Raw genomic sequence first — 13,985 nt, 5'->3', positions numbered from 1 at the left:
CTTAAACACCTAAGTTTAATTTTGCAAATTTTAATGTGAAAGTTCTGTCTGCGCTGGGCTTAAAGTGCTATCAGCCTACCAGATCCAAGTTCTGTAAGAACACAAGAGAAATGTCAGAATAACTTGTGGTAATCAGTGGGTGAAGAAATGCACATTCAGGTGGTTACATAACACTTCTTAGGTTAAGAGCTCATAATGGTCTGTTAATCCCCACCTTCCGGTATTAACATATTTGCACTATTTTGAATTCCAGATGTGGAGCTGCCATTGCATCACTTGGAATACATAATGAAGGCCTAAGAAAAAATACAGCTTTTTAGCTAGGCAGGTGCTATACCATTTAGCCCACATTCGTATGCCTAAGAAGTATTTTAGGCAATGTGTGGGTAATTTACATACATTCATACATACCATTTCTCATAACCACAGACAAGATTTACTATAAAATAGCATAGATGTTATCATGTAAATAAGCAATTGTTAGATTCAATAGAATTTTCCATTAGCTGTACCGTAGACTATCTGAAGAGTGCTCTGTAGAACAAGAACAAACTGCCCCAGCATGGGAAGAGTTTTTACAAACGAAAAGCAGGATGAGGAAGCATTTTCAGATGTTATAATTGTAATATTTACTAAGAGAAAGATAAACTTGATTATTTAAATGAATTTGTCCCAATGCCCGAAAAAATCAGGAAATGACATCTACATTTGGAGTAAAATTCAGCATTTTAAGAATACTTCTTAGAAATTGCAACACTAAATTTTTTTCAGAAGTTTGCGAATAACCAAAACCATGCATTGTTTGTTGGTGTTCACCTGATTCTCAGTGCTTTCCTACCCTGGAATTTCAACTCCCTCCCTTTGTGGCCACAGTTTCGGACCAATATCATTACACCATAAGGGTGCAACATTACCTTTCCTAAATCACTTGGTGAACATCAAGCCATGTGTGCACTTTTTAGGTGTGTGAACGGCTTTGTGATTCCACCAATCATTCTCATGTAATAAAGATATCTGAAAGGGTCAGAGACATAGATATTCAGTCAGCCCTCATTCATATCCTCTGGACTGGTTCATCTAGTGTGAAATCTAGATGTAATGACAAGTAAAGTGTGCTGCAGTTCAGAGGGTGTTTATAAAATATCCTCAATGCAGCCATTAACAATGTAATAAAATGCTTATGACATGTAAAATATTCTCTTAGAGGCTTGTGGTGCATCTAATATGCTGTCATGGTGTGGAGATTACCTCAAAAACAGTGGTTCAAAGGGAGGTTTGAGGAAAGCAATATTAGATATTACAGAAGCACCAGATCAAGCCATTTGCCTGGAGAATTATTGGAGATGGAAAGGTAAAATCTATCTGAACTATGCTAGATATCAGATCAAAGCAAAGACGTTCCTGGGCTGCCAATAAATACTGTCAAATGGAGTGCACATTTTGTCATTAGGGAATGAATCTTTAACTCACTTGAGATTCATCTGTCCAGCATTTCTAGCCAGCCCCTAGAAGAAAACAAGCATTTGCAATGCATTTGGTCTTGCATTTGCTCCAGTTAGAGCTATTGGCGTGTAAATTCCTAACTGGACTTTTCTTGCCAAATAAATTGAAAATGAAAAGTAAAACATTAGTTGACAAAATCAAACTGATTCAAAGTGCCATGGCCACCATGAACATGAAGGAGAGAAGGAGAGACACAAAAGAAAAAAACAAGTTTGCTTACAGTCAGACATATCGGCAATCGTGCAATTAGCCATGTAACAGGGTCAGTCTGCAAGGTGGTAACAAAAACCTCCTCCAGAGAGGGACAAACATAAAGCATGTACCAACAATAACAAAGGATTTTTGAAAGGCAGGCCCACAAACGAGTGAAAGTGATGGCCGTGAGGTTGGCGTGGTCAAAAGCCCACAATACTTACAACAGGTCAAAGCGCTTGAGCATTCAACCTAAACCATTCAACCTAAAAATGGAGAAAGACTTGAGCAACAAGGGTGTAGGGTACAGAAGAGGACAGACAGAGAGAGGAGCAGAGAGAAGTGGACAGAGACACAGAAAGAGAAGGCTCATTATAGAGAGAGAAGAAAAGAGCAACAAAAGAGACACACTGGGAAAACAGGGGAGGTGCAGCAGAGAAAGAAAAATAACTGTTTAAGCATGGAAAGGGGTGGAAAAGGGATGGAGGGGGGATCCAGGAAGGAAACGTATGGGCGAAAAATCTGGAGAACTATTGGTAGTGGAAATTCAGTATGAGAGAGGAGAATGACAGAGCTGAGTGAGGTGAGTGAGGGTGGTGGAGAGGCTAAGAAAACACAGATGAGTCGAGGGTCTCCAAAGTAAGTAATCCATCTACCCAGGATCTAAGAGCGTTACAAGTCTCTGTTTGATACATAACAATCAGCACGTCTCCAAAATGTAAGTAGTGTGAAATGCCTGTCACATGCAGTGCATGAGTGTCTGTTCACATGTTACAAACAGTGCAATCTCTCCTGTCTGCCTACATTATGCACAAGGTAAAAACATCAGTCTCTAATAGATGCCAATCAAAAGCACTCAGTTAGCACAGTTCATTATCTTCTTCTGGTGTGCCTGTCTGACTAAGCCCATGGTGCAACCTGTGCACTGCCTCCTCCGGTCCATTATATCTGCAGGTAACAGCTCTGGTCACACAGTGCAGTGTCTCCCCCCTGTGTGCCTGTCTGTCTATGCCCATGTTGTAACCTGTGCACTGCCTCCTTCTGTACATTTTACCTGCCAATTATAACATAGTGTGCAAAGTGCAGTATTTCCTCCCTGTATGCCTATCCACTCTAAGCAGCACGGTGCAAGCTGTGCAGCCTATGCTGCTTTTCATTGCGCCTGTCCACGTTAAGGACATGGTGCAAACATTCAGTGCTGTGTCTCCTCCGTTTCTGGGTGTCTGCCTGTACTAAGCACATGATGCAAGCAGTGAAGGGTTTGTGGTCAGTGCTTTTCCCCCTCCGTATCTTCCCAGTGTTTACAGTCTTTGTCTGACTACACTAAGCACCATAAAGCAGTCCAGTGTCTCTGCCTGTGATGTGGCATCCCACACTAAACACACTGTACAAACAGGCAGTGTTTCCTCTCATGCTGTCTTGCATCACTAACCATGAGACAGACAGAGCACAATTTACAACCTTCTTGACTACCCTATGTATATGAATCATATGCAGTATTTACTGTTTTAGCAGGCCAATCAAATGTGAATAACTTGATGAAACATACAAAGAGCACAATGGTTACGGTCTGGCAACTCTAAAAGACACACAAAAGGAAAAATGAAAAGTAAAGCAAGTGACTTAAGTGAGCCGCTTCAACGTGCCACGGCCGCCATGAGTGTGTTCGCGAAGGAGATACACAAAAGGAAATAGAAGTTTGTGCACCGTAAAACATATCGACAAACGTACAATTGTCCATGTAACAGGGTTGCTCCCCAAGACGGTAACAAAACCGCCCCAAGGAGGGACAAAAGCATAGTATTTATCAACGATAACAAAGGATTTTTGAAAGGCAATCCCATAAACAAATGACAGTGATGGGCGTGAGGTGGGAGTGGTTAAAAGCCCAAATATATACCAAGATGTCTGAAAAGCAGCGCTTGCACACTGCTATGCCCAACCTAAAAAGGCTGCCTCATGTATTTCTTGAAAAAGGTATTCACAACTGCCATGAAATTTGTCTCATTTTTAGCGGTAATGATGGAGATTGGTAGGCTGCTTTGTTATATGTACTGATTACATGGTAAACAATGAGATTGCTTTCAGGATATATATTATGACATAATGTTATACTTGCTTATGAGCGGGAAACCACAACAATATATTTGTACTTTTTGTATTGGTAGAATGGCTCGTTTCTTTTGGGTTTGTATGAGATTATATGAATATACATATGAAAGCTTTGTCGATTTTAATAGAATGTACATAAATATGCTTTTTTAAAATTATTGAATTGTTTTGTTTTCCATGTGATGAATGTGCTGCTATGAATGTGTTACCGCACAGTTTTCACGACTGTGTCCATATTATGTAAAATGGTCTTTCATTGTTATCATATTCATTGATTAACTATAAATTATTCTCTAGCCTGATGCAGTTTTAATGAATAAAATTGCTGGGAGTCATTATTCATTGATGGCATAATGAAACCTAGTATATGACTTTTTCCACAGTGATTCAGGCCCACTCCGCATTGCTAAGACCCCGTCACCGCCAGAGGAGCCTTCGCCGCTTCCCAGTCCTGTAGCCAGCCCAAACCACTCTCTGGCACCTGCATCACCAGCTCCAGCACGGCCTAAATCGCCATCACAGGTAAAGGCGAGGCTTATACAACCTTGGGAATATATGAAAAAATGTATTACCAGTAGATTTCTGAACTGGGTGCATGAGGCTGTTATTTTTAAAGCTTTACAATCATAGGTGTGTAAAGATGCTTGTGCACTCACAACGTTTCATAATACTCGGTTTTGTCCCCTTTCAGACTTTGTAACGCTTGTCTTTGAGACATAGAGCAAAACGTATCAAAGGGGTTTACCCATTCTGTGTCTATGGGAAAATATGTTCGTACATATGGCCCATAGTAAGATACTTTTGATGCTAATTGAACCCAACAAAACCAAACGTGACTTGTGGAGTCCCATTTACACGAAGTGCACAGTTCACACATAATTTCATGTTGCAAAACGCATGCTGAATATTTCTCTGCAAGTTTACATGTTGCAGGTCTTTTTAATGCACAATGGCATTGCAAAGAAAAGAATACCAAGGTGCAAAACACAATGGAGCCACAAATAGCTGATGCATTTTGCACGCCTTCTTATTAGATACCGCAGGATACAGTATTACTTGGTGTACAATATGATCCCAATTCTAAATTGCGCTCCATGAATTTTAGAGGTACAGGCGATTTGATGATTTACCATGCCTCTGGGAAATGCACATTTTCACTCTTGGATATGGATTGTAGCAAGTTTTACGTGTTGTAAACAGAAGGGGCAAATTCCTGCATCAGCAAAATTTAGACCTGAGTCATAATGCCATTTGGAACCCAATGAGAGTTAAACGCCCATTTATAAACCAGATATGTCTTTTTTCTGAAAAGTAAATTTCTTAAACATCTACTAACGAGCATTAAACAAGGACATATGTAATGTAAATTTCCATCAAAAATAGCGATTTTCGCGCGGACGTTCTGAAAGAAAAAAAACTTTTAAACCGCACGAGGTTTGAAGGTTTCTGCAGCAGTTTGTGCAGATTTAAAAAAAACAGTTGAAACTCCGCACACACTTATTCACTTCTTACAGAGAGCACAAACAGCAAAAGCAGGACCTAACATAACGTATCTACATGCATCAGGAACGAGTATAATGTATTTACAGGCGTGTTTGTGATTGGAATTTTTATTCATTAAACTGGTTTGACCTCTTGTGCACAGGTGTTGCTAGTCAGCTCTGAATAGAAATGTAAACTAGTTAGCAGTGTTTAACTTAAGGCGGCGTTTGGCAGTGCCCAACACAGCATTTACTTCACACTTATAGCAGTCTATCACTGATGGTGGTTTTGTCTATTTTTGTGGTGAGCTCATCAGCAATGTTTAGCAATTCAATGCACAAGCTCAAGTTTAATTTTACATTAACTTTATTCGGCTGATAAGGCAACCATAAAAATAATCACAGAAGACACGATACAAATCAACAAAAAATACACGTGTAATTACTTCAGTTAGAAATTATCATGACAGTCATTACAAAACCATGGTAAAACTCCTAAAAAATCACAACAGCAAGACAAACATTTATCCTGAGTGCATAGAGTTGCAGGGCCACGCAGCGGCTGGCAGAAATGAACTAACATAAAAGCAAGCCCCATCATCAGAAGTTGTTGAAAAAAACTTAAAAACTAAGGCACATTGCTGACAATTCAGTGACTTAATAAAAGGGATTAAAAGCAATTTAGTAAAGTGCATCATAGTTTGACCCGATCAATTGTCACAAGGGCACAACATCGGTTCCAGATTTCTTTGAAAGCCCAAAGGAAAATGTTAGACCTTTAGACCTGACTTAGGATGGTCACCCCTAACTTTTTGCCTGCCTCCCTCCACTTTTGAGATACTGTTTTTGCTGTTTTTTAGACTCTGAGCATTTACCACTGCTAACCAGGGCTAAAGTGCATATGTTCTCTCCCCTTAAACATGGTAACATTGGATCACACCCAATTGGACTTTATCTCCTCTGTTTTTAGTCTGATGGCTCGGGCTGTGTAATTAATAACCCTTGCACAGGCTTTATATTCGGTTCTCCAGACTGATAACCACAACATCAGAGGGCGAGTTCTAATGCAGTTGCTCAGAAAGTCTAAACCCAGCTCTATATGGCAGAGGACGTGGGAGGAAGAAAAAGGGAAAGACAGAACTTTGTGACAGAAACAAGTTTCCTCTACTTGTAAATCTGCACAGTCCACAAAACCCCAGATCTCAGCTCCGTAGGTGGCCAGAGGGATGCATTGGATTGCATGTATCTGTAGGAGTCTGGAGAGTGTCCTTCCCCCTGAGGGCTGAGGGAGACCGAGGAGAGAACCGACTGCCCTAGAAAGCTTAATTCTGCATTGAGTGATATGTGGTCTCCATGAGCCTGTTGCATCGAAGGTAACAGTCAAATAAGAAAATGTGCTGGTGCTCTGTAAGTGGTTTGTGCCGATTGCGATGCTAGAAAGCCAGAAACACTTGAGGCCGCATACAATGATATAAGATTTGGAAAAATTGGTCTGTAAATCTAATATGGCCATGAACTGTACAAATGAGTGTACCAGCGAACTTAAAGCATTGGGAGTACGCTCCTTAAGCACGGCATCATCAGCGTATAGCATTATTGGGAGTGGAGTGCAAGAGGAGAGGTGAGTACTAAGATAATTGATATATAAAATAAATAGTAAAGGGCAAACACATCCTTGCCGTACCCCTCGTCCGGTGTTAATTTCTTTGGAGACGTTGCCATTTTACCCAAATGTACCCTGGCTTTCATGTTCTCATGTAGATAAGCTAAGAACTGATCAAAGGCCATGTCCATCCTCAATGACAGAAGGAGTTGCCACATCCTAGGGCGAATGACGCATTCAAACGATATTAACATATCCATAAAAGCCAGTTATATGGCTGATTGCTTTGTAATTGTGTACTTGCCTATGATCAACCTGAGGTTTAGACATTGCTCGATAGTGCTAATCTGGTTACTAAAGCCTTATTGACAGGAATTTATAATGGCATTATCTGTAGCCCACTCCTTGATCCTGGTATAAAGTCGAGCAGTATGATGGGTCGGTAGCAGCTTGGCGAACATCAATTCACCTTCTTGAAAATGGGAGCAATAGTGGATGTAGCTCAAGAACTCGGTACTGCTGAATGCTTAAGATTGTTATGGACATTAGTCAGCGGTGGGGCCCAAAGGTTGATGTTACATTGGATCAAGTCTATGGAGTCCCTGTCTAGTCCAGGTGCCTTGCCACCTGCTCTCTGTTGTTTAGCAGTGACAACTCCACATAGGTTAACCTGTCCATCTGTATGATTACTGTTCAACAGGCTAAACTGTGATGTAGTTTCGGGGACTGTGTACATTTTGGTAAAGTGCTCCTCCAAGGGACTGCCACTCTGGAAGATGTATCTTTGAGTGGAGACATGGAATATTTCAGCTTTGGATTTTCAAATGAGGGATGCACACTGATGGAGTGGAGGGGGGGGCTTATGATAGGAGGTATAGAAACATCCACAACCTGATTTGACATAGCCTTGTTCATCGATGACTTCTGCTCCCCCAGTTTGTCAACTTCAAAAAGGCCAGATAGAGTTGTGTACCTGTTGTTACAGTACAATACTGGCAAAGCTGACTCAGTTTCAGAGTGTTATCGCATGAGGTGGGAGGGGCATTGGCCGCTGAGTGAGTTTACAAAAGTACCCGAGTAGTAAGGAAACAATATTGGCAGTGGAAAATCGGCCCACTGCATTGAAGCTTAATAGTTTCTTCACACAGGATGGATGTCTAAAATTTACCATAATGCAATCTCCCTCTATGATTTTTGTTGAGACCCTCACTTAGCCCACCATTAGAATCTCAGTACATTCATTAACATTAAAGTTTTTGAGAGTACCAAGCCAGTGGATGACCTTGTTAAACAGCTTTTCCCAATACTCAGTTTGATTACGCTTGACGGGGGGTATTCCTGGCAGGTCTAACACATAAGGGGATGCTGCCGGGGTAGATGCTGTGTCATGGTGTTAGAGGCATAATCAGTGCTGTCATTGTTTGTGCTTGTCTTTGGCTCTCTGCAGCACGCTCCTGCTAATTTAGTTGGGGGATTGATGCCAGAACAAGAATCCCCTGTGGTTAATTTGGTAGACTGGTGAGCAGTAGGACAAATGCTAGACCTCACTGTTGTAGAGGAAGTGGGGGTGGGGGAGGGTAACATTCCAGTCGGTCTTTGCTGCTGGAAGTAAGATTTCTCCTGTGGTCGAGTGGTACTTGCAGCAACATGACAAGCTGTCCTATGAGGGCCAGGTGATCAACAATCGGGCCAATTTGATACTGTAACAAGGCATAACATTTCTAACAAAGCTCCTCAATGCTTGGCAAACCCATTATAAACAGTGCTGCTCCCTTGCTGGGTTTAGCAGAGGAAAACTGTAATTTCTGCTGAGTCGCTCAGCGGCTGTTCCTCTTGTGCTTGATGGCAGGTTTTGGAGTGAGCTAATACTCACTGGAATTAGTGGTTACTCAAATTATCCAGAATGTCTGGAGAGATTGCGGGGCAACTGTGGGCATTTTTGCAGCTGAGGATCTGCTGCTCGCCATCACTTTTAGATGCCCCAACGAATACAGCGAAAGTTGAAGCACTACTGGCCAATGTAGAGCTACCACGTGCTGCAACCGGACCCTGCCCATGTTCAATAGATAGCCTTAATTCTGTTAAAGCAATCTCATTAGCAGTCACCTCTACAGATCTCTCGAGCTTGTTGTCTATGCTGGTCAATTTGCTGGGGTTATATCCCAATCAGTTGCTTTGTGCTTGTCAATGATATGATGAAGATGAGGCACTCACCCAGAGAAGACTTGGCAAAATGGCAGGAGGAAAGACCACTAACCAGTGTGTGGCCAGCCCAGCCTTGACCAGCCACGGACAGGTGCAGATGAGCCTGCTATTGGCCAGGTCTTTGCTCGGGCAGCGCCTGGACACATCTTGTGCACATACCACACTGTGGGTCTCAAAGAAGTGCTTTATAGCACTAGCAGCAACATGTGGTGTCAGAGGCCGCCTCATAGACTTCTGGGACACAAAGTCCTACTGAATTCACTCCCACACTGTGGGTCCCAAAAGAGCACTTTATAGCGCTACCAGCAGCAGCAACAGGTGGTGTCAGAGGCCACCTCCCAGGCCTCACAGACTTCTGGGACATGAAGTCCCACTGAATTCACTCCCATGCTGTGGGTCCCAAAGGAGCTCTTTATAGAGCTAGCAGCAACAGGCAACAGGTGGTGTCAGAGGCCATGTCCCAGGCCTCACAGACGTCTGGACATGAAACTCTGCTGGATTCACTCTGGATACATTAAAATACATACATACAAATTAATACTAACAGTCAGTCCAGTCCATTTCACAGCTTTTGGAGGCCTTGAAAACACAGGGTTGTGACACTTGTAGAAGTGTGTTGGTTACTAGTTATATTAGTACTGGCACTTGGCAGCTCTGGCCGCTGCAATAGGTGGTACAAGCTCCAGTGGCCTCCTGAGAAATATCTTGGGACCTTATTTTTATTTTTTTACAAATTAGGCACTGATAGCTAGGCAGCATTGAATGGTGGTATTTTTGATAACTCTAATTTTATCTGAGGGTATGACTGCAATGTAGAATAGACAATTGTACCCTATGAGTTATACATTATGAGTAGCTTTGTTTCAAAGCTGATTAAACTTGCCAAACACTGCTCTTTGTGATCTTATATAAACTTCATCCTGTTAATACACCTTTCATGCGTTCTGCAGCAAGAGAAAAATACTCTGTGACAATGTCGTTTGTAGAGCAAGCAATAAACGGAGAGGAAACATATATCGGCTCTTGGTTTGATGGCTTCTTTCTCTATTCTAATTTATGGTTGAATAATTACTTCCTCTGCTTCCATCAGGGATATATATATATTTCTTTCTGTTTGTTTCTCTGCTGTTCGATCTTTCAAGACTCAATCCAAGTCCATGTCCTGCTCCTTCCTCTGTGTGTTTCTCTCTCTTCCCTACATCACCTCCCCAAATGTCCTTGGTATTCCCCCTGCACAATACCTATGTGTCACTACCTGTTACCTGCTTCTATATCTGCCCTGTGCTGGCATTGAATACTGCTGTAACTTGAAGTATCTCTCTCCCTCCCTGTATCTCTCCAGCCATCATGGAACGGTGTATTGATGGTATTTCCAATGTGACTGCCATATTGGATGCATACAAAAATACAATCCAAGATGGTTGCCTGCCACTATTGGCTTTACCAGTGCTTGCTCCACAGTTCGACAGATGTTGATAAATCCAATACCTATAGTGAACAAGAATTGGCAAGGCAAGACCCATTAATTATGCCAATATTTTACCATGAACGTTTTTCAGTTCTGAACAGTAGAATATTAGCCACTCAAGCTAATACCCTGCACAACCACACCAGAAATGTCCTGAATCCCAGGAAGGAGGAAGAGTGGGGCGGATCCTTCTTCATTTTGCCCAATGAGACAATGTAAAATATTGGGTGGTGAATACCACCATCCCATACTTGAATGGTGGAGGTTACTTACACAGACGGGGTTGGGTGAGACATAGGCAGTAGCAGGGATATGGCCTTCAGATTGATGATTCGCCTGCCTCCACCGCTGCCTTGTAATTGGTGTCTGGGTTGTGGATAGCAGTGCATTGACAGAGGGAGGTTACCAATGTGTAAATTGAGGCCCTATTCTGAAATTTGGCCCTTTAATGAGTCATGCAAAATATGCAGAGGGTCAGCATCATGATAGTTTCTCTAAGTTTCATTCTCTTATTCATTAAAGAGCTCTTGGAAGTTGTTCCATGATGGCCTTGCAGCAAACAAGGTAAAAAGCTCAGTGTATGTTATAACCTCTAGCTACATTAGAGTGACTGACCATCAAGTTGACTGGACATATTTACTATTCTAATCCAATTCTGATGAATTAGGACTTTTAGAAATATGAGATTAGTCAAAAATATAAGTCTTGTAAAAATAGTTACACATATAAGACTGTTAAATATATAAATGAGGAAATCCTGCTAATCTGTGCTCTAGCTGATTCAATGGCAAGTTGAAGTAATTGTCATTGTCAATTGATGCAGTGCTTCGTCAGTTCAATGGTGGTCGGATAAAAGGGATGTAATATTTTCATGGACGCTATTTTACATTATACACCATGCATTTCATAAACCTGATAACACATATCTCTATCTATAAAATCTCTATTTAAGTTGTAAGATTAATTTCCGTTGCTTTAGCCTCTAAAATGTAAGTGCAAGGAGGAAAACATTGTTTTGCAAACTTCACCACAAAGCACATCTTACCCAAAAACAATTTTTAAACAATGATTGAAAAGTACTTTAAAAAGCATATTGTTTTTTGACAAGATATTTTTTCAGCTTCTATCAGAATATGTATAACATTAGGGGCCAGATTTACTAAGCCTTTGTGTCACAATTTCGTCATGCAAGACAACCCAGGGCAACGCAAAGCCTTATTTGTGATTTCTAAATTCTGCAAAGCCTCATTTGCTTGGCCTTTGTGTGACTTTGTACAGAAATGTAACATAAAACAGCAACTTGTGCTGCATTCCATTAGAAGTCTTAGTGGTATGGGTGGAGCATGGGTATTCCTGTGTATTCACCCATGGATTGCACACAATTTTAGATTTACAAAGGTTTGTGAAGCTGGAATCGCGTTAAATCTGTACACCTACCACAGAATGGTAAAAAAGGAGAAATGTGTTTCTCTCTCCTCATTACTTCAGCTTTCTATGCGTGATAAATTCTGCATCACACATAGAAAGAGGAAAATGGATTGCTTTTGTGCAGGAATACAATGCTGCTTGTAAAGCAGACACCCTTTCAGCATGGAGCAAGGGGGCCTGTGTTGGTGCTAGGCAGCAGGAGCACTTGTACCACCTCTAGGAGATACTTCAGGCCCTGCAGCAGGCAGGCCTGACTATCAAGGCCACTTAGTGCCACATAGGGCAGGGTTCCATGGTATATCTGGGCCACCTGGTGGGCGGGGACAAGGTGCAGTCCCTCCAGGACAAGGTTAAGACTATCCTGGTCTGGCAAACCCCTAAACAGTCTGAAGTGGGAACCTTCCTGGGTCCTACAGGAAGCTATAGGAGGTTTGTTAAGGGATATGCCACCATTGTTGCCCCCTTACCAGGGCAGTCTTTTAAGAACCAGCCCTGAAAGTTGATCTTGACTGAGGCCAGTTAGAAAGCCTTTGTCACCCTCAAGGAGGGCATGTGTACAACACCTGTACTCAAAGCTCCTGATTTTTCTAACGAGTTTATTGTGCAGGAAAATGCTACAGAGCATGGCACTGGACTTTCTTAGCACAGTTAAATGAGGAGGGCCTAGATCAACTAGTAGCTTTCATTAGCAGGAGGTTTCTGCCCTGGAAACAGAGGTGGCGTGCGATTGACAAGGAGGCCTTTGATGTGGTCTTAGCTCTTAAGAAGTTGAGATGCACCTGTTTAAGACACTCTTACGGGTTCAAGCAGACCACAGGCACCTCAGATGGCTCATGCAAATGAGGAGTGAAAATCCCAAACTGTTGAGGTGGTTCATTTCCATGCAGGGAATGGACTTTATGACGGAACACCGTCCTGGGTCAGACCGTGCCACTGCTGATGGACTATCCCGGTTCATCCACCTTAGTGATGAGAATTCCCTAGAGGTTGGGTAGTTTTCCCTTCTTTCAGCTGGGGGGCATTTATTAGACCTGTCAGCCTTTAGGCTGGCCTTCCCCCAAACCTTTTGCCTTAACCCTCCATATTGTTTGTTCTACTTTTTGTTGGCCTTAGGACTCTATGCACCTTACCACTGCTAACCAGTGCTAAAGTGCATCTTTGTAAATATGGAACTCTTCAGCTCTCATTCACACAACACAGCACAGCACAGCAACTTGCCTTGCTGCACTGCTTTGCATGAATTCTTAGTAAATCCAACCTTAATTGGTTTTTCTTTCGTACCATTGATTTTGTTAGTTAAAAATTGTTAGACCTGTCAGCCTTACAGTCGTCTTCCCCCAAACGTTTTGCCTTACTGCCCCATATTTTCCTGATCTAGTTTTTGTTGGCCTTAGGACTTTAGTCCAGATAACCAGTGCTAAAGTGCTTGTGCTCTCTCCTTAAAGCACTGTAACACTGTCTTATCCCCAATTGGCATCTTAAAGGTATTTATTCTTCCCTAGTAAAGTGGTACTAAATGCACCCAGTGCCTGTAAATGAAATGCTACTAGTGGGCCTGCATCACTGATTGTGCAGCACATTTAAGTAGCCCTCTAATCCTGTTTCAGTCCTCCCATTGCAGCCTCTTTCTGCAGTTTTAAATAGCTATTTTGAAAAATAAAGCTTTTGCCAGGTTCAGACCTGCCATTTTAATACATACAAGTCACTCATACGGTAGGCCCGAAACAGCCCACAGGACAGGATACAATGTATTTAAAATGTCCAACATGTACTTTTTAGTACTACATGTCCTGATAGTGAAAAACTCCTAAATTTGTTTTTCACTATTGCGAGGCCCACCTATCCCATACGATAACATTGGAGTTACCTTATCACATTTAATAAGCTTTAACTTTCAAACGTGAGCAGGTAAACAGTTCATGTTTGGTGTCTTTGGAATTGTAATGAGAAATTCTCTTTTATAATAAATGACAGTTTTGAAAATGCCACTTTT

General features: G+C 41.8%; 1 protein-coding gene across 12 annotated transcripts in view; it reads left to right on the top strand.

Annotated features, from left to right (window-relative positions):
• AMPH (amphiphysin) overlaps positions 1-13,985 on the top strand; it is a 927,201-nt gene that overhangs the window by 656,613 nt on the left and 256,603 nt on the right. For all 12 annotated transcript variants that reach the window (XM_069215773.1, XM_069215772.1, XM_069215765.1 and 9 more), the window contains exon 10: positions 4,191-4,329. In XM_069215773.1, coding sequence (XP_069071874.1) covers positions 4,191-4,329 — 139 coding nt within the window. The remainder of the gene's footprint in view (positions 1-4,190; positions 4,330-13,985) is intronic.

The sequence above is a fragment of the Pleurodeles waltl genome, chromosome 2_1 (assembly GCF_031143425.1).
Source record: "Pleurodeles waltl isolate 20211129_DDA chromosome 2_1, aPleWal1.hap1.20221129, whole genome shotgun sequence".
Taxonomy (NCBI): domain Eukaryota; kingdom Metazoa; phylum Chordata; class Amphibia; order Caudata; family Salamandridae; genus Pleurodeles; species Pleurodeles waltl.
Note: the sequence above shows the minus strand (reverse complement) of the source record. Positions and strands in the feature narration are given on the sequence as shown.